General features: G+C 45.6%; 1 protein-coding gene across 1 annotated transcript in view; it reads right to left on the minus strand.

Moving 5' to 3' along the window:
* The window catches only part of LOC117355322 (extracellular serine/threonine protein kinase FAM20C-like), an 83,604-nt gene extending 71,724 nt beyond the window's left edge, over positions 1 to 11,880 (minus strand). Inside the window, exon 1 of the mRNA XM_033933704.1 lies at positions 10,972 to 11,880. Coding sequence (XP_033789595.1) covers positions 10,972 to 11,477 — 506 coding nt within the window. The 5' untranslated portion in view covers positions 11,478 to 11,880. The remainder of the gene's footprint in view (positions 1 to 10,971) is intronic.
* Between the last annotated feature and the right edge of the window lie 7,073 nt (positions 11,881 to 18,953).

Consider the following 18,953-nt stretch of genomic DNA (forward strand, 5'->3'; position numbering starts at 1 on the left):
AAGGCTAGGTCCCTTGCCGAAGTTATTTTTCTGTTCAAAGCTGCCGCTGCGGCTCCTCTCAAGAGCCGCACCTGCATCGGAAGCCTCTCTGATGTCACGACGATAGAAAGAAGGCTTCCGACGCAGGCGTGAATCAAGCAAGGAGCCGCTGCCGCCCGGGGCTTTGAACTGAAAGATAACTTTGCCAGAAACAAGGAAGAGAAATGCTGCTGCCCTGCTGCACAGGGAAGGGGGAGGGAAGGGAGAAGAGAAATGCTGCTGCTGCACCCAGTTGGGGAGAGAGAGGGAAAGAGGGAGAAGGAAGACAAGGGAGAGGAGAGGAATGAGAGATGCCAAGTCCATGGGAGGAGATACCAGACCATGGAGACGGAGGGAGAAATGCCAGGGCATGGGGTGAGAGAAGGAGAGATGTCAGACCAGGGGAAAGGAAGGAAGGAGGGAGGGAGAGAAAAGAAGGAGAGAGATATCAGACCATGGAAATAGGGAGGGAAGGAGAGAGAGATTGGAAGAGAAGACATGGAAAAGTAGATTTTGAGAAGAAAGCAGAAGAATGGAAAAATGAATGTTAAGTTAATGCCAAAGATGGATGCAAGGCAGAAAGTGAAGACGGAGAGAAAAACAGTCAATGGACACGAAAGCTCTGAAAACATAGTTAAAAGCACAGAAAAATAAAGTCACCAGACAACAAAGGTAGGGAAAATGATTTTATTTATAATATAGTGATTGAAATGTGTCAGTTTTGAGAAAGGAAAGACGCTAAACTTTAACTGTGAGGGGCGCAGAAAAAATAGGGTATTTGGCGGCCCGCAGAAAAAAATAGTTAATGTCTAATTAAAGAAATGACAATTTTGCATGAGGTAAAACTCTTTATAGTTTATAAATATTTCCTTTAACAGTAAGGGAATATTTATAAACCATAAAGAATTGTACCTTATGCAAAATTGTCATTTTTTAATAAGACTTTAACTATTTTTTTCTGCAGTTCTCCAAGTACCTTCAAATCCAAAATGTGGCCCTGCAAAGGGTTTGAGATTGAGACCACTGATCTAGACAGTTTGGGCACCTTTGTGCCATTTAGATGCTTCAAAAACTGGTCTAGCTCCAGATGTCTAAATCACGTCCTGGACGTCTTGGGAAATGTTTATCACAGCAAAGTATCCAAGTGCAAAGCACACCTAAAACCTGCTCAAAACATACCCCCTTGAACTTTGGACGATCAACAGGAAAAAAGTCTAGACAACTGGTTTCAAAAATTAGCACTTGGACATCTTTAGCGAGAAAAATGTTCAAGTGCCAATTTAGACATTTTTTGGACATTTTTGTGTTTTGAAAATGAACCCCATATTCTACAAATCAAAATTCAACCGTGTCACATCACTCCTTATGGAACTACACTGGCTCCCAGTAGCAGTGGGGTACCAAGGTACCCCGGGTGCCAGCCCAAGGGGGGTGCACAGCCAGCTGGGTCCGGAACTTCCCGCGCTGCTCTAAACGGCACCTCAGCGCGGCTGCCGTACTTATTCCGGAGCAGAGTCGGCAGCCGCGATGACTGCGTCTATCACCTCTGCTACGGAAGAGGTAAGTGACGTCGGAGGGGGTGGACCGGCATCCGCAGTCATTGCAGGACCTTGCCACAACTCCCTGCGTCTGCTGGCCCATCCCCCTCCAACATCACTTACTTCTTCTGGAGCAGAGGCAGCAGAAGCAATCATCGAGGGACCTTGCTGATTTGGATGGAGAGAGAAAGGAACATAGCAGGGTGGTGGAAGGAGAGAAATGGTGTCAGGGTGGTATGGAAGGGTGGTAAAAGGTGAGAAAAGGGGTCAGGTTGTTATGGAAAGGTGGGGAAGAGTGAGAAAGGGGGTCAGGGTGGTATAGAAGGGAGGTGGAGGGAGAGAAAGGGGGCAGATGTTGATGGAATTGGTGTGCAGGGAAAGGGGAAAGAGACATAAGGGGGAAGGATACTGCATGGAATTGGGTTGGAGGGAAAGAAAGGGAGCAGATGCAGATGGAAGTGGGGGAAAGGGGAGGAGAGAGTGAAATGCCAGACAATGGGGGTGTGGGAGAGGGAAGAAGAGGAAAGGAGAGAGATGCCAGACCATTGAAGGAGGGAAGGGAAGAAGATGGATGCCAGATCAATGGGGAGAAAGGAGAGTGGAAGGGGGAGGCATAAAGTTTCTGGAAGGGAAATAGAAGGAGAGAAGATGCCAAATAGAAGGGGCAGAGAAGGGTAAACAGTGGATGAAAGGAAGAGAGTGACAAGAACATGAGGAAAACAGAAACCAGAGAAGACAAGGTAGAAAAAAATTATATTTATTTTTTTGCATTAGGGGAGATGCATCGCTGTTTCTGTGGTGTTGCATTGTATGCAGAATATTATTCATGGTTTTTTAATATTTGTGGGCTGGCTCTGCCCCTAACCCCCATGGATACGGAGGGAGAAGTGTACACTCCATATTCGTGGGGGAAGTGGGCGGACCATAGGCGCGAATATGGAAAAACTGTGAATAACTTTTAAAATATTATTTGCGGTTTTTAGAAAAAGCTTTCCGTTTTTATTATTGGAACCGTGAATAACTTTTCTACAGCGATTTCTGGGCAGGCAAGCAAGCAGCGATCTCTGGGCAGGCAACCAACGATTTCTGGGCAGGCATGCTGGGAAGCAGCGTTTTTCTCAGTGCACACTGGGAAGTATGGAAGCAGCGAATTTGTGGGAGAAAGCATGGTAGCAGCGATTTTCAGAGTGAATGGTAAGCGATACACTTTTTTTTATCGGTACAGTAAAAGGAAAAAGAACTTTAATGATGATGTAATTTTTGGGGGTAGAGTTAGCTTCCGAAAAATTGTTAATAAGCGAATCCGCAGATACAGAAAAGATAGGGGTACTTAAAATCAATAGATTCTATTTTTAGAACAAGTTTCAAACTTATAAACATGAGGTGAAATCCTTTTTTCTCTCTCTTTCCTCCGGACTCCTCACAGACAGGCTCTCACCTATCCAGACACACATTAATGCAGGTAAACTGTCCTCTTTCTCTCCCAAACACACTAGCAGTCTCTGAATCCACTCTGTATTTTTAAAGCTTATTCCTATTTCTTTCTGTACATCTATAACCCAGCATATGCTTGATGTATGTTTCTAAACATTGCCGTTCTGTAATATTAAGCCTATCCTATATAATAAAACGCTAGCCGCGCATGCGCACTCAGACCTGCGTGATCTGAAATCCCTGATCTGTGAGATGTAGGTCCGTGGCTTTGCAGGAGTGCGCATGCGCGAGTCCCCAGCCTTACTGCTTCCCAACCGCATTGCTTTCCAGCCACCAGCATTGGATTCCCTGCTCTCCAGATCGCGGTGTACAGACCGGTAGGGCACTGGGAGCTAGGGAGAAAGCAAGGGCACAGCCGGAAATGGAAAAACGGCACTACCATGAGCCTAGAGTTCTTTTCAGTTCGCCTTCGTCGTCGTCTTCGCCTCTCCCCCCAATCCCCGTTGAGCCTCCCACCCGATTTTCTCTTCTCGCGGTCTGGCCGGCTACCTTAGTCCCTTGCCACCGCCGCCACCCCCTTCCCTTCCCTTCCCGCGGTCGACAAACCTCTTGGCTCCAGCAGCGGCCGCAGAACTGTAAACACGCTGCTTCGCAGCCTCTACTGCCTTGATTTGCTCTTCCGTGTCCCTGATGACATCATCAGAGATGCGGCAGAGCAACTCGGGGCAGTAGAGGCCGTGAAGCAGCGTGTTTACAGTGCTGCAGCCGCTGCTGGAGCCAAGAGGTTTGTCGACCGCGGGAAGGGAAAGGAAGGGGGTGGCGGTGGCGGCGGCGGCAAGGGACTAGGGGAGCTGGCCAGACCGCGGGGATGGCGGGCATCTTCAAAAAAGTGTAGGCAGGAGGCGAGTGAAGGAGTTTCAGCTCAGAGGAACGGCTGGAGGGTGGCCCATGCAGGTAAACATTCTCACAGGAGGGGAAAGGGGGCTGCTTTGAGGGGGAGGGGTGTGCTGGGAGGCAGATCGTTTTGCTTAGGCGGGGGAGACAGAAGGGGGGCCACGAAGAGACAGGGAGGAGCTGGAGCGGGAGAGGGAAAGGGGCCTGCTTTGGGGGAGGGGTGTGCTGGCAGGTAGATAGCTTTGCTTGGGGGGAGACAAAATGGGGGGCCACGGAGAGACAGTCAGGGAGGAATTGGAGGGGTAGAGGGAAAGGGGTCTGCTTTGGGGGAGGGGTGTGCTGGGAGGCAGATCGTTTTGCTTAGGGGGGAAGACAGAAGGGGGGCCACGGAGAGACAGTTAGGGAGGAACTAGAGAGGGAGAGGGAAAGGGGGCTGCTTTCTAGCACCTGTTAATGTAACGGGCTTAAACACTAGTTTCTGCATATTATATTCTATTTGCAATCACTCTTGGCTGTCCTTGTCATTGATGTCACTTTCTACTGAATCTTCTATGAGGTATTGAACCTGGGACTAGGCGGAGTGTATGGCCGCCACATTATATCATTGGGGGGCTCTTTGCTTCAACATTATCCCTCTAAAACCTTACATTTTTTTTGGTGGGGAGCTCATCCTTACAATTTCCATTTTCTATTTTTATTTATTAACTTTTATTAACACAGCTGCCACAGGAAATAAATTTTCTATTTTTTTTTCTTTGCTTTTTTTCTAATTGTGGTCCCATTCTCTAGTTTTGTTTTCTATCAACTCTTACCAGGATTTTCTGTCTGTTATTTTTCTCTCCTCCTTTCCCTGTATAGTGGGATTGAACGGCTGCGTGGACTTCTACCAAAATGTACTTGGCTACACAGCTTAGAGGGAACATTATATTCATTTTCACTTTTTATCTAATCAACTTTTTATCTCCTCTCATCCCCTAGCTTTCTTATTTCCGATCCTCTTATTCCCTTTTATCTGCATCCCATTACCACATTTCTACCCTCTAAACTCATTATTCTGCACTCACTTATCTCCTTGATTACTTGCCCATGTGGATCCACTATTTCTAGCATCTACCTTCCTTGTCGCTTTCTCCACCCTTGTAACCCAGCATTTCCTTCCTCCCTCCCTCTCTGTACCCCTCCCATGTCCAACATCTTTCCTTCCTGCCTTTCCACTCCCTCCTCTCAAATCTGACATCTGTCTTCCCTTCTGGCCCTGAGTCTATCTTCCCTCCGCCTTTCACTGTCCATCTCTCCTCTCCCTCTTCTGCTCTCCCTGAGTTGTCCATCTCTCCCTCCCATTTATGCCCCCTCCCTTGAATCTTTCCTTTTCCCCATCCATATTTTGCCTGCTCCACTAATTCCATCTCTCCCTTTCTCTCCCCACCGCCATCTCCTTCTGACCTCCTTCCATCTCCTCTGCCTTCCATGTTCATCTCTCCATCTCCTGCTTTCTCTATCCTCCTTCAAGTCCATCTCTCCCTGTCCCCCTTCTACCCTACTCTGCCACCTCTCTCTGTCCTTCTCATAACCTCTATGCACTTCCCCAAGTCCATCTCTCCCTTTCAAATTTGACTTCTTTCCCTCCTGCCCTCCTTCCCTTACCTCATCTGAGTCTCACATCTCTCCCTCCTTCCTTCACTTGAGTCCAACGTCTCTCACTTCTCCCACTCACTCCCCCAAGTCCAATATCTTTCCTCTCAGCCTTCAACCCCTCTTATGGTACTCTGGTGGGACCAGGGCCGGATTAAAGAATAGGCTCAAGAGGAACGTGCCTAGGGCCCAACATTGTCAGGGGGGCCCCAGGGCCGGCGTTATAGGGAGCAAACAGGGCAGCTGCCCTGGACCCCAGAGGTCCAGGGGCCCCTGCGGTCCAAAGTGCTATATTAAAATGCTACCTTTTCCTTTTCAGAGGGGCCCAACACGTCAGCCGTTCTCACAAGCTGCCGGCGGCTGCCCCGAAGCTTTCCCTCTCTGCAGCGATCTGCCCTGTTGGAAACAGGAAGTTGTGGCAGAGAGAAAACTTCAGAGCAGCCGCCGGCAGCCTGTGGGAAATGCTGCCATGTTGGACCCTTCTGAAAATGAACCTCCTGGACCATGCTGCCCGCGCTTCCGCCGCACATGCCTCCGCTCAGGTCAGAAAAGAAGGCGGGCAGATGAGACCTATCCCCACCAGCTCTCATGGGTTCCAGTCCTCCTGTACACCCGCCTTCCTGCTGCTGCTGGGGCTCCTGGTTCGGATCTGCATGGGGAAAGGATCTTTAACTGACAGATGCGGGAAAATAAAAGATCATGGGGATGGCAGGTATGTTTCCCTTAAAAGAAATCTTCTGCAACTGCCAGCAAATGAAAATAGGCAGGGTTTTGTTTGCCAGTGACAGGAGGCTGCCCAATGATCCACACCCCCAACCCAAGGCCCTCCTCGACCTCCCCTTATTCCAGTCCCCCTCCCTCCTTCCCTAAATTCCTGATGATCTAGAAGGTGTAATTGGGGCAAGAGTGATGCCCATTCACTCCTGCCTATGGCCACAGTTGCATCCAATATGGCAGCTGCAAATTTTACCATAGATTTATGGTACCACTAGGGGTCTTGGTAGTAACATGAGACTATTTTGGCCACCCTATTCAGAGTGGCTGTAGCCATAGGCAGGAGTGAATGAGCATTGCTCCTGTCCCAACATCCGACTAGACCATTAGGGATTCAAGTAGGCTTGGGGCACCTATGCAGAGTGTGGAGGGTGCAGGACTAAGGGCCCCCCATCCTTTTGTTGTCAAAAATAATTTTCAGGGTCCCTCTTCCAAGAGCAGATAACCCCCCACCTTCCCCAAACAAAATGAACATTCCCCTAGAAGACACAGGAAATGATATGAAGTGAAAACATTTTGGCTACCCATCCTTAATATGTGTCTATGAGAAAGGGTTTGAGGGTCTTTACTGGAGGAGAGTGAGTATGTGTGCATGTAACTTTGAATGACAGAGATGTTGTGACCCGTCTTCACTCTAGGCTACAGGACTTGGAGATATCTGTTGTTATTCTCACCTGGTTCCACACGGCCTAGTGCCCATCAACTTCCCTCTCCACTACTTGATGGGCACCACAGGGCTCTATTCTGGAAAGTGTATAGAGTAAGGGAGAGAGGTCTGCAAAGAAACTAAACTGATTGGGGATAGCTCAATAGGGAGAGCTGATCCTGAGTTTCAGGAAAACAGAAAGAACCGAGCGAAGCAACTTCTGGCCTACAGTCCTTACAGAAAAAGGGCTGGATGCTGCTGAAGAGAGAGGAGGTGGGGGTCCAAGTCTTGGGTGCTGCCTGATGTGCTTGGTCTATGTGAAAAGGAGCATGGGAATGGGGGAAATGAAGAGGAGGAGGAGAGACAGCGGGAGAGAAAAGACAGAGAGAGAGAGAGATGGAGCTTTCGAAATATAGTGAGAGGAGAGTTCAGGTCTTGGCTTATGCCCAGAAGCTAGAATATAACTGAATGATTGATAAAGAGGAGAGAGGCAAAGCATCATGTAGAGGATTTTAACAATTGTCTGTCAAGAGTGAAAGATGTGTGATCTTGAAAGATGCTCTGAGATCAAAAGGTACACTCCTAAAACCTTTGAAACCTTTTGATGCTTTTGCAACTTCTTCTTCTTTATCCACATATGTCTATTTTTAGTTTGTGATTACTTATTCCATACAGGGTGAGGGTGTATCTGTGTTCTGTGTGAATGAAAGACATGGTTTTCTGTTAGCGTTGACTAGCCTTGTTTGGCGAAATGCATCGAGCATGGTTCTTGGGAGCACCTTGAATAAACCTGATTTGAATTTCCTTATTGTCTGTCGATCTTCTTTTGTTTCACGTTGGATTCTTTGGACTGCTGGCCTTGTTGTTTTGTTACAAGTTAACATATATGGAGTGGAACATACTAGAGGAGTTACAGATTTGGTTGTTTATACATACATATGGGTTATAGTTGGTTGACATAGAGTGAGGCAGTTGAGAGGCATTGTAAACTTGGTTATTAATATAGACATATTTCGGATAGTATTACTGCTTTACAATATATTTGAATACTTTTTATATACGTATTGAAAGGGTTCAGTAGGTAAGTAGGTGGGAAGGGAAGGAAGGGGGATTTGTTCAGAGATGTTTAGGGTTGCATAGAAGAAAAACTGTGCACTGGTATGCTAATCTTTATTTTGAATTAAAAAAAAAAAAAGAAATAGAGGTGGAAATAAAGAAGTAAATAAGAAAACAGATAAATGGGGGTGGAGCAGGGGCGGGGCATGGCCTGGGGGGCCCAATGTACTTGTGTGCCTAGGGGCCCTCCAAGAATTAATCCTTCCCTGGGTGGGATCGGCATCTTGCTGCCGGTGGCTCTTTCTGCTGCTCCTTTTATTCCTCCCACCCCAGCATGCGCATGTGTCTACCTTTAATTTGTATTTAAATTTGCCGGGCAGCAGTCACGACTCACAACACCCAGCCGCCAGCCCTGGTGCCTTCTCTCCACTGCGGCCCAACCCAGGGGAAACTGGAAGTTGTCAAAGAGGGCAGGCCACAGTGGAGCGAAAGCGCCTGGGCCGGTGGCAGAGCTGAGCTATGAGTTGCAGCCACTGCCCGGCAACTTTTACAATAAATTAAAGATAGGGGAGGTTTGGGGCATGAGGGAGAGCGGGAGGTTGGGGAGATAAAAGGAATAGATGCCGCGAAAGGGATGCGGCAGAGAGAGCCAGGACACTAGGGGCCCCTGGAGCTATGGGGCCTGGGGCAGCTGCCCTGTTTGCCCTCCCCTAATGCCAGCATATTCATTGTAGATATCCTGAAAACCTGACTATCTGGGTGTGTCCCAAGGATTGGGTTGAGAACCCCTGATTTAAGAATATATTTCTTGATTATATTTTGCAAAGCTTTAGCATGATTTGTTTCAAGGTTGTTTTTTTTATAAACAGAAGTTTATAAACTTAACTGTGTATTTGCTTCTGAAATATAATCAGCCTGATTTATTACCACCACAGAACCTCTCTCATCTTTCTTGATGAACATGGAAGTATCTTTCTTCAATGTTTTCAGTAGAGGGAATAGCCCAGTGGTAGTGCTGTGAGCTGGGGAAATGGGTTTGATTCCCCGTGACCTTGGACTAGTCACTTAACTTACGCCCCCTTTTACAAAGCAGCTAGTGGCTGCTGTGCTGCAAAAGCCCCAAAGCCCTTTAAATCTCTATGGGCTTCGGGACAGCTAACGCAGCGGGCACCGTTAGCGCGGCTTTGTAAAAGGGTAAGGGGTGGGGTTTAAATTGTGAGCCTACAGAGAAAGTACTTGCACGTAATAATTATAAACCACTTTGTACCACAGATAGGAATTATATCAAATCTCATTACCCTTGAAAGCAAAATGCTGTCTTTTTCAATGGCTTCTAAATCTCATATGAATAATCTAATCTAATCTTTGGTTTATATACCGGGTCATCTCCCAGTGGAGTTCGACTCGGTTCACATATAATTAAGACTAGAATGCATAGCAGAAAACATAGGAGAAGGAAGAACTAATTAAAAATCTAAAGTACATAAGAAAAATAACTATAATATTATCATTTTGTTGAGGCTGTAGTTAAACCATTTAAAAATTGCGAGAACAACAAAGTTTTCAGGAATTTACGAAATAATTGCAGCTAGCTTAAAAGCCTACCGTAATGGAGTCAGGAAGTTCATTCCAGATCTCTACAAACTTGAAAACAAAAGATCGACTGAGCTTCCCAGCAGATTTAATTCCCTTAAAAGAAGGGAAGGCTAACTTATATCTTTGTGTGTTTCTCAAATGGCAAAGTCTAAAGGTAGTCCAACATAAGGGGACAAAAGAATCAAATATTCCATAGAGAAGCTTGAAGATTATGCATGCATAAGGTGACCATATGTCCCATTTTCAACAGGACAGTCCCATTTTTCGATTCCCAGTCCCGTTGTCCCCGCACACAGTTTCGGGATGTTCTGGAGATAATGTATTAAACACTGACATATAAAACCATGAAAATTCAATTAAAAAAGTACAATGATAAAAAACACAGTAATAAAAATCCAACCGGACCCTACACGGTCTGTGTTTCGGCGAACACGCCTTCCTCAAGGGTCCAATGGTTTGTAAACTCACGTATAAAGAATTGGACTGAAAACAGTCTATTGTCTTTAAACATGTGAGCAAAGAACACCGCAGACAAGCTGAAGTAGCAAAAAAATGTTTTACAGGCCAATAAAGCTGGATCCAAAAGACCAGGGTGACAACATTTGGACCTAGGTTTCACAACAGAATGAGATGTGTTCATCTGTATGTCTTCAGCAAAAAAAAAAAAAAAAAAAAGCTGAATACTTAAATTCCTAATAAAACGTTCTAGATCAACTGTCATCTGAAAGGAATCATACATGCAGGTCAGTACAAAGGACAAATATTTAGAAAACAAACCGATCTCGCCATCCAAAGATCGCATCAAAGATAAATAGATATTTATATTTGATGTGTCTGAGATCGTGTGCTCAGGTGTTCATAAAATGTTTTGTACTCACAGCAGTACAAAGCAGAAGATGCTTTGAACAGACAACATACATTTTTGAACTGTTGTTTTTAAAAAATGGTATTCACACATGATCAGATCAGTATAAAAATGCATTTGAAGTTTTTTCCACCATAGGCCTATTTAACAGGGCAGATATAAATCATCTCTTCACCCCTATAGCACACACTTTTCCCGTACTCCCCTTATCTAACCCCCTTAGCCCATAACATCATTATCAAGACCAATCTCCCACCCAAGCCTCCTCAGCTCATACTGGCAATTCACCTAGTGGCCAGTGGGGAACAGGCATGATCCCTGGACACTCCTGCCTATGAATGCCTGGGTTTAGAATGGTGATTTCTGACCTCATAGTTGTAATCTTGGGGTACTATCTCCGGGGGGGGGGGGGGGGGTGTCAAGCTATCAAATAAAGGGCTACTATTGAAAAAGCTTAACTTCAATCCAAATTTGCCTCAAAGAAAGTTGATCAAGAAAATATGGATTACAGTGCTCACCAATCCTCAGTCTCGCTGGATTTCAGGGTGAAACGCTCTTTGGAGTTGACAGTAAACAGCCTATCACCGTTGGCCAGTGGTGGTGTGGAGATCATATAGAGAGGGTGCTTGAACAGTGCTGCCAGCTTTGAGCCTGTATAGTTGGTGGCTTTCCGTTTCCCTCCTTCCCTTCCAGCCTCAGAATTCCCTGGAACTCGCCAATTGGCTTCACTGGTATCCGCAATCCGCTGCAGAGACTGGGAGGTTTTCAGTGCTGAGCTGTTGCTGCCACTGAAGCCCGTGAGGACTTGAAGAGGCTCTTTCTCATGCTGAGCCTGCAGCCTGTGATGGTTCTTCTCTAGGAGGAAGTGTCCTGCCTTCAGGCGGCAAGGACAGGAGTCGTCCAAGGTGTGATGGACAGTAGGGGCCAGGCCAAGCAACATATGGATCAGCAGTGCTAGGAGAAGTGAGGCCAAAACAAGGATTCTGAACTTCCGATGGACTGGAATTTGTAGTCGAAGGAACATATTTTTAAATGCAAAAATTTCAGTTAACTTTTGAAAATAGGAAATTAAAACAATGAATTAAAAAAAAAAAAAAAAGTTCTTATCAAAGTTGCTTGCAACGTTCACCATAAAAGCGATAATTTAAGATCAGCTTGAAACCTTTGAATTGAAAAGTGTAAATATGAATGCTGAGTTTAAAGTTGAGCTGCTCAGAAGCCAGGTTTTTCAGTTTATGGTTTTTCACTGACCCCCAGAAAAGAAAAAGCAAATGAACAGCAAAAATTGGAATCTGCAGGTTAAAAGAACTTTTGAATACAAGATGTTAATGTTGCTTCCTTCTTCCATTCTTCTGTCCTGGTACTGTTAAGCAGTCATGTTATTTCTCAAGGGGGTCTGCAGCAGTCCTGTCCCTAAGTGGCAATCAGAAAAATGTTTTGCTATGAAATGGTTTTGAGTTGGAACACAGGGGTAGGAGACAGAGAAAGAGAAGCGGTGCCAAGGTTAGGATGAACTGGCAACATTAAGCAATACTGCCAGAGAACTCAGTGCCAGCTATTGGAAGAGATATGTGGTAATGCGACTGAGGGTGTGGCTTGGATATGTCAGAAAACATAGCTGTACATGCAGGGTTTTCATACAGAAGGAAAATATATATTAGTTCTGAGTTAACCTGTATCTCTTCTCAGGGCTGGCTGGCTCCCAGCCTAGCCCCATACAATGGGTATTATTAGGGTTACTAGATTTTCCTGGAAAATCCGGAACCATGGCCATGCCCCCATGCGTACCCATTTCCACCCGCATCCTACCCCCAGCCCTACCCCCTTGACCTGTTCGTGCATCGGGACAGCATTCGCGATGATGTTACGTGTGTGTGCGTGATGTCACCGCATTGCATCCGTGCATTCGCGGAAGCCACCTCAACGTCGGAAGCTTTTCAAAACCCGGAAAATGTGCCGGATTTTGAAAAGCCGTCCAGACCCCCGGACGTGCCCTCAGAAGGAGGACATGTCTGGAGAAATCCGGACGTTTGGTAACCCTAGGTAGCATCACCTTCTTGAGTCTCTCTCCTCTGGACAAACACCAAATAAATACCTTCTGAATACAATTCCAGGTTCTTCCCTACCTTGACTTTCTCACATTAAGGTATTGGAGCTACGCTGCTTCCCTGATCTTCTCCTCAGCTAGTAAGGCTCAGCTTTAACTGGAGTCCTTTTCCCTCAGGACCTCCCTCCTGGAAGCCTCTTGCCTCAGTGCCTCCCTGAACTATTCAACTCCAAGATATTTAAACTCTTCCCTCCATGAGCCCCGCCCTTCGGTCTCAGGACTTACTATTACTATGTATTATTTTTATAGTGCTACCAAACGCATACAGTGCTGTACATTAAACACACAAGAGACCATTACCGTAATAGATTATTGTAAAGATTAAAAATATTCTTCCCTGAAAAAAAAAAAATTTTTTTTAGACATTAAGGGGGGGTGGGAGGAGGGAATTTTTATTGATTATTACTAAAATAAATCATTTTCGTAAATGAATAAGGGAGGGGTTTTTTTTTTTATAATACGAGGATTCATTGTAAGATTTCAAGTGTATTTGGAAGTTCAATTGATAAATGGAATTATTGTACTTGTTTTAAGATTTGAAATGAATAAAGATTTATTTAAAAAAAACAAAAAAAAACCAACCACACAAGAGACGGCTCCTGCTCGAAAAAGCTTCCAAACATCATGGTAAATCAATATATGCTGTTGATGTGGGGAAATACAAAGGGAGAAGAGGTAGAATGGGTAGGGGGGCTACAGAGGGAATGACAGACAAATGTGGTGCTTTACAGATTGGTAAGGTTAAGACTTAAATGCTGTTTTGAAAAAGTAGGCCTTCAGCCTGGACTTGAATACTTAGGGTTACCACATTTTTCTCCGGGAAACCCTGGACACATGACCTGCCCCATTCCACCTCTAGCCCCTGCCTTCGCAAAGCCTCCTCTCTTCTTCCGAACAAGCTCCAGCCACGTCTGGAGGGCCCTAGAGCATGCACGGATGAGTGTGATGTCATCTGCGCATGCTCAGAGGCCCTTCAGATGTGGCTGGAGTTCATTGGGGCTTTCCAAAACCCAGACAAATGCCAGGTCTTGGAAAGTCTGTCCGGGAGCCCGGACAGTTCTCTAAAAAGAGGACATGTCCGAGTTTTTCCAGATGTCTTGTAATACTGCCAGAGATGGAGTCTGTCGCACCAAGTCAGGAGGACCTGTTCTGGCAGTTTAGTGCCCCCTGCTGTCAGACAGCTAAACTGTGACCTCATGGCCGGATTCTATAAGAGGTGCCTAAAGTTAGGCACCGATATAGGCACCTACCTAAATTGCCCAAACCACCTTAATAACTTCCATTATGAGCTTTAACAAGCTCATAATTGGAAAAAAAATTTAATTGGCTGATAGGTTTCTACCCAATTCTAGAAAAGGTAGGCACCTATCGTGTGGCGCCTAGCTGTACCTAATGCCTAAGTGGGTGCGTTTGGGGGTGGAGACAGAGATAGACGCCACTTAGTGTGATTCTCTACAGCAGTGTTCTTCAACCTTTTGACACCTATGGACCGGCGGAAATAAAATAATTATTTTTTGGACTAGCACTGGTCTGCAGACTGGCGATTGCAGAACACTGGGCTAAGTCGTGGACCAGACCCCGCCCCCCCATCTCCACCCAATCTCCGCCCCCATAATAGTACTAATTGTAACACCAAGCACAATATAATCTTATTAAGAACACATAATGGTTAACCAAATTCTAGAAAAGGTAGACACCTATTGTGTGGCGCCTAGCTGTACCTAATGCCTAAGTGGGTGCGTTTGGAGGTGGAGACAGAGATAGACGCCACTTAGTGTGATTCTCTACAGTAGTGTTCTTCAACCTTTTGACACCTATGGACCGGCGGAAATAAAAGAATTATTTTGTGGTCCAGCACTGGTCTGTGGATTGGCGATTGAAGATCACTGGGCTAAGTCGTGGGCCAGACCCCGCCCCCATCTCCACCCAGTCTCCACCCCCATAATAGTACTAATTGTAACACCAAACACAATATAATCTTATTAAGAACACATAATGGTTAACCACAAAATTAAACAACACAAAGCACACTGTATGTTTCTCAACATTCATTCCTATCAGAACACAGATAACCCCTATGCAAATATGGGACCAAAAACTAAAAGTGCTAATATATACAAAACAAACCCTAAGATGCAAGACTCTACATACAGTACAATCCCAGAGAAAAAGAAACAAATGCCTTTCTTCCTGAACAGTGCAAAATACAGACACAGCAGATGTAAATTCTCAAAATTGACACAATTCAATCACTAAATTCAAAACTAAAATAATTCCGCCTACCTTTGTTGTCTCCCTCCTTCCATGCTGTGCCTTACCTTCTGGCGTGCTCCCACCTGGCCGTTTTATGCTGCCTCTGGTGTTATCTTTGGGCTGGCTCCCTCTTCCTCACTGATGCAGTGCACAAAGCCGCGGGCAGCGGCTCCTCGCACGTTCTGCGCCTCATCTGGAAACCTTCCTTCTGAAGTTGCAACATCAGAGAGAAGGTTTCCGGTTCAGGCACAGGATGCGTGTAGGAGCTGTTGCCCGCGGCTTTGTGCAATGTGGCAGTGAAGAAGAGGGAACCAGCCTGAAGATAATGCCGCATCGATCGCACTGCAGACTGGCGGCTGAAGAACACTGTCTCGGGCCCAATGCACGTGCCAGCCCTGCGGACCGGCAGGAAATTTCTGTGGACTGGCACCGGTCCATGGACCTGCGGTTGAATTACACTGCTCTACAGAACTTAGGTGCCTGTAATGTAGGCCAGTAAAACCCTGGCCTACATTACTGGTGCCTAAGTTCTTTGATAGGCGTCGTTAGGCACGATTCTGTAAATGATGCCTACGCATGACTGACACACAGCTGGCGCCTTTTTTCTAGCCGCCTGCCAATTTAGGCGCTGTTTACAGAACGTGGCCCTCAGTGAGGCTCATCACTATTCCACCCGCTTTCTCACAGAATAACATACTCTAGGGGGGGAGGGGATTTTTAAAAGCGCTTTCAGGATGCGAAGCAAGTTTTACGAGCAGAAAATGCTGGTAGTGAAATTGCAAAGATATATGAGTTTGTAAAAGTAGGTGTGCGGATTGGCCCAAATTCTATATATGTTGCCGAAAAAAGTGAGCCCTATGTGCTATTCTATAAACGGTGCTCTGGGATCTGCGCCTAACTTTTAGGCATGTGGATTCACACAAGTTGAAACCTGGTGTAAATTCTTGTGCCTAAACCATACGTGGATCTGACATATTCTTTCTTTTCTTTTATTTATTGGGATTTATTAACAGCTTTTATAAAGAGATTCACCTAAGGCGGTATATACAGCCAGTACAATTCAACATAAAACTTGCAATTTTGTTAACGGCATAACAGTAGTAAAAAGACCAATTATTTTATTTTTTATTTTTTATTAAGTATTTTCAACATATTACATCCATTTAAACATAATAAGATATGGATTTCAAAGTAATTTATACATCATCCAAAATCAAATTAACCACTTAAGGTGAATATCCATCTAGCCCACAATTTGAAGGAAGACAACTCTTATAATTCAGATAACATAAAGAAATCAAAAAATAGGAATAGAAGGAGGAAAATAATAAACTTTCCCCCCTTCACAACCTATATATCATATGGCGCTACACTTATATATAACCCACTGAGAATTGCTAATAACTAGTCTTGTTTCTTTCCCTAAATTTCCCTGTAAATGTTTATTGTATATTCAAGACAAAGATTATGTCTTTTGGGACCCATTTCAATTAGAATATTTCTTAAGCGGAAAAAGACCAATTTATAAAACAAATACAATGAATGAGGTAAACTCAAAATCAGCAAACCGAAACTTAATAATAGGATTACCATGAAACATTTTTTTTTAAAAAAAAATACTACATAGGGTGTTATTTTTATCTCTTATAATAAAACCCTAAGCGGCGCATGCGCACTCTTATCAGCATGCTTCCATGATCCGTAGGTCTGTGCCCGTCAAGAGTGCGCATCTGCGCTTACTACGGCCCCACGCGCAGCAGAGAAATGTTAAAACGCAGCAATCTCTGCTCTCCAGCAATGGCATTTTCTGCAGTTGGAAACTGAAGGTGGACAAAGCGATGGGACCAGACGGGATCCATCCCAGGATACTAAGGGAGCTCAGAGAGGTTCTGGCGAGTCCTATTAAAGACTTGTTCAACAAATCTCTGGAGACGGGAGTGATTCCTGGGGATTGGAGGAGAGCGGATGTGGTCCCTATTCATAAAAGTGGTCACAGGGATGAAGCAGGAAACTACAGGCCGGTGAGCCTCACTTCAGTTGTTGGAAAAATAATGGAAGTGTTGCTGAAAGAAAGGATAGTGTATTTCCTTGAATCTAATGGGTTACAGGATCCGAGGCAACATGGCTTTACAAAAGGTAAATCGTGCCAAACGAACCTGATTGAATTTTTTGATTGGGTGACCAGAGAGCTGGATCGAGGACATATGCTAGATGTAATTTACTTGGATTTCAGCAAAGCCTTTGATACAGTTCCTCATAAGAGGCTGTTGAATAAACTTGAAGGGCTGAAGTTAGGACCCAAAGTGGTGAACTGGGTCAGAAACTGGCTGTCGGACAGACGCCAGAGGGTGGTGGTTAATGGAAGTCGCTCGAAGGAAGGAAAGGTGACTAGTGGAGTCCCTCAGGGTTCGGTGCTGGGGCCAATCCTGTTCAATATGTATGTAAGTGACATTGCTGAAGGGTTAGAAGGAAAAGTGTGCCTTTTTGCAGATGATACCAAGATTTGTAACAGAGTAGACACCGAAGAGGGAGTGGAAAATATGAAAAAGGATCTGCAAAAGTTAGAGGAATGGTCTAATGCCTGGCAACTAAAATTCAATGCAAAGAAATGCAGAGTAATGCATTTGGGGATTAATAATAGGAAGGAACCGTATATGCTGGGAGGAGAGAAGCTGATATGCACGGACGGGGAGAGGGACCTTGGGGTGATAGTGTCCGAAGATCTAAAGGCGAAAAAACAGTGTGACAAGGCAGTGGCTGCTGCCAGAAGGATTCTGGGCTGTATAAAGAGAGGCGTAGTCAGTAGAAGGAAGAAGGTGTTGATGCCCCTGTACAGGTCATTGGTGAGGCCCCACTTGGAGTATTGTGTTCAGTTTTGGAGACCGTATCTGGCGAAAGACGTAAGAAGACTTGAGGCGGTCCAGAGGAGGGCGACGAAAATGATAGGAGGCTTGCGCCAGAAGACGTATGAGGAGAGACTGGAAGCCCTGAATATGTATACCCTAGAGGAAAGGAGAGACAGGGGAGATATGATTCAGGAACGTTCAAATACTTAAAGGGTATTAACGTAGAACAAAAACTTTTCAGAAAGAGAAAATGGGTAAAACCCAGAGGACATAAATTTAGAGGTTGAGGGGTGGTAGATTCAGGGCACTGTAGGAAATTCTACTTTACGGAGAGGGTGATGGATGCCTGGGAATGCGCTCCGCGAGAGAGGGTGGTGGAGAGTAAAACGTGACTGAGTTCCAAGAGACGTGGGATGAACACAGAAGATTTAGAATCAGAAAAATAATATTAAAGATTGAACTAGGCCAGTTACTGGGCAGACTTGTACGGTCGTGTCTGTGCATGGCCGTTTGAGAGGGAGGATGGGCAGGGGAGGGACTTCCAATGGCTGGGAGGGTGTATGATGGGCTGGAGTAAGTCTTAACAGAGATTTTTGGCAGTTGGAACCCAAGCACAGTACCCGGTAAAGCTTTGGATTCTCGCCCAGAAATAGCTAAGAAGAAAAAAAAAATAAAATAATAATTTAAATTGAATCAGGTTGGGCAGACTGGATGGACCATTCGGGTCTTTATCTGCCGTCATCTACTATGCGGGGACAGGGCAGGAACTAGACTCCCTGCAGGAGCCGGCCCGATGGCTGGAGATCGCCGGACTGGACATGGGGAGCAGGTAAGGGGTGCTGCAGTACAGGAGGAGCAGGGAAGAGGTGGTGCTGGACAGGGGGGGGGAGTGTAACAGGAAGGGAGGCCTTCTGCTGGACAGGGGGGCATGGAAGAGGTGTGCTGCTAGGCAGGGGGAGGAGATAACAGGATAGGGGAAGCAGGGAAGAGGTGCTGCTAGACCGGGGGGGGGGGTAGGTAAAAGGAAGGAAGAAGACCTACTGCTGGACAGGGGGTGAATGAATGGGTGCTGCTGGACAGGGGGAGAGACTTAAAAGAAGGGAGAAGGGCTCCTGCTGCACAAGGGGAACAGGGCGAAAGGGGTGCTGTGGACAGGGGGAGGTAAAAGGAACGGGGAAGTGTGGCTACTGCTGGACAGGGGGAGCAGGCAAGGGGTGGTGGTGGACAGCCAAGGAAAGAGAGAGACAGAAAGTGGCCCAAGGAAGAGAAAAAGGAAAGATTGACACACACATAT

The sequence above is a fragment of the Geotrypetes seraphini genome, chromosome 2 (genome assembly GCF_902459505.1).
Source record: "Geotrypetes seraphini chromosome 2, aGeoSer1.1, whole genome shotgun sequence".
NCBI classification, from domain to species: domain Eukaryota; kingdom Metazoa; phylum Chordata; class Amphibia; order Gymnophiona; family Dermophiidae; genus Geotrypetes; species Geotrypetes seraphini.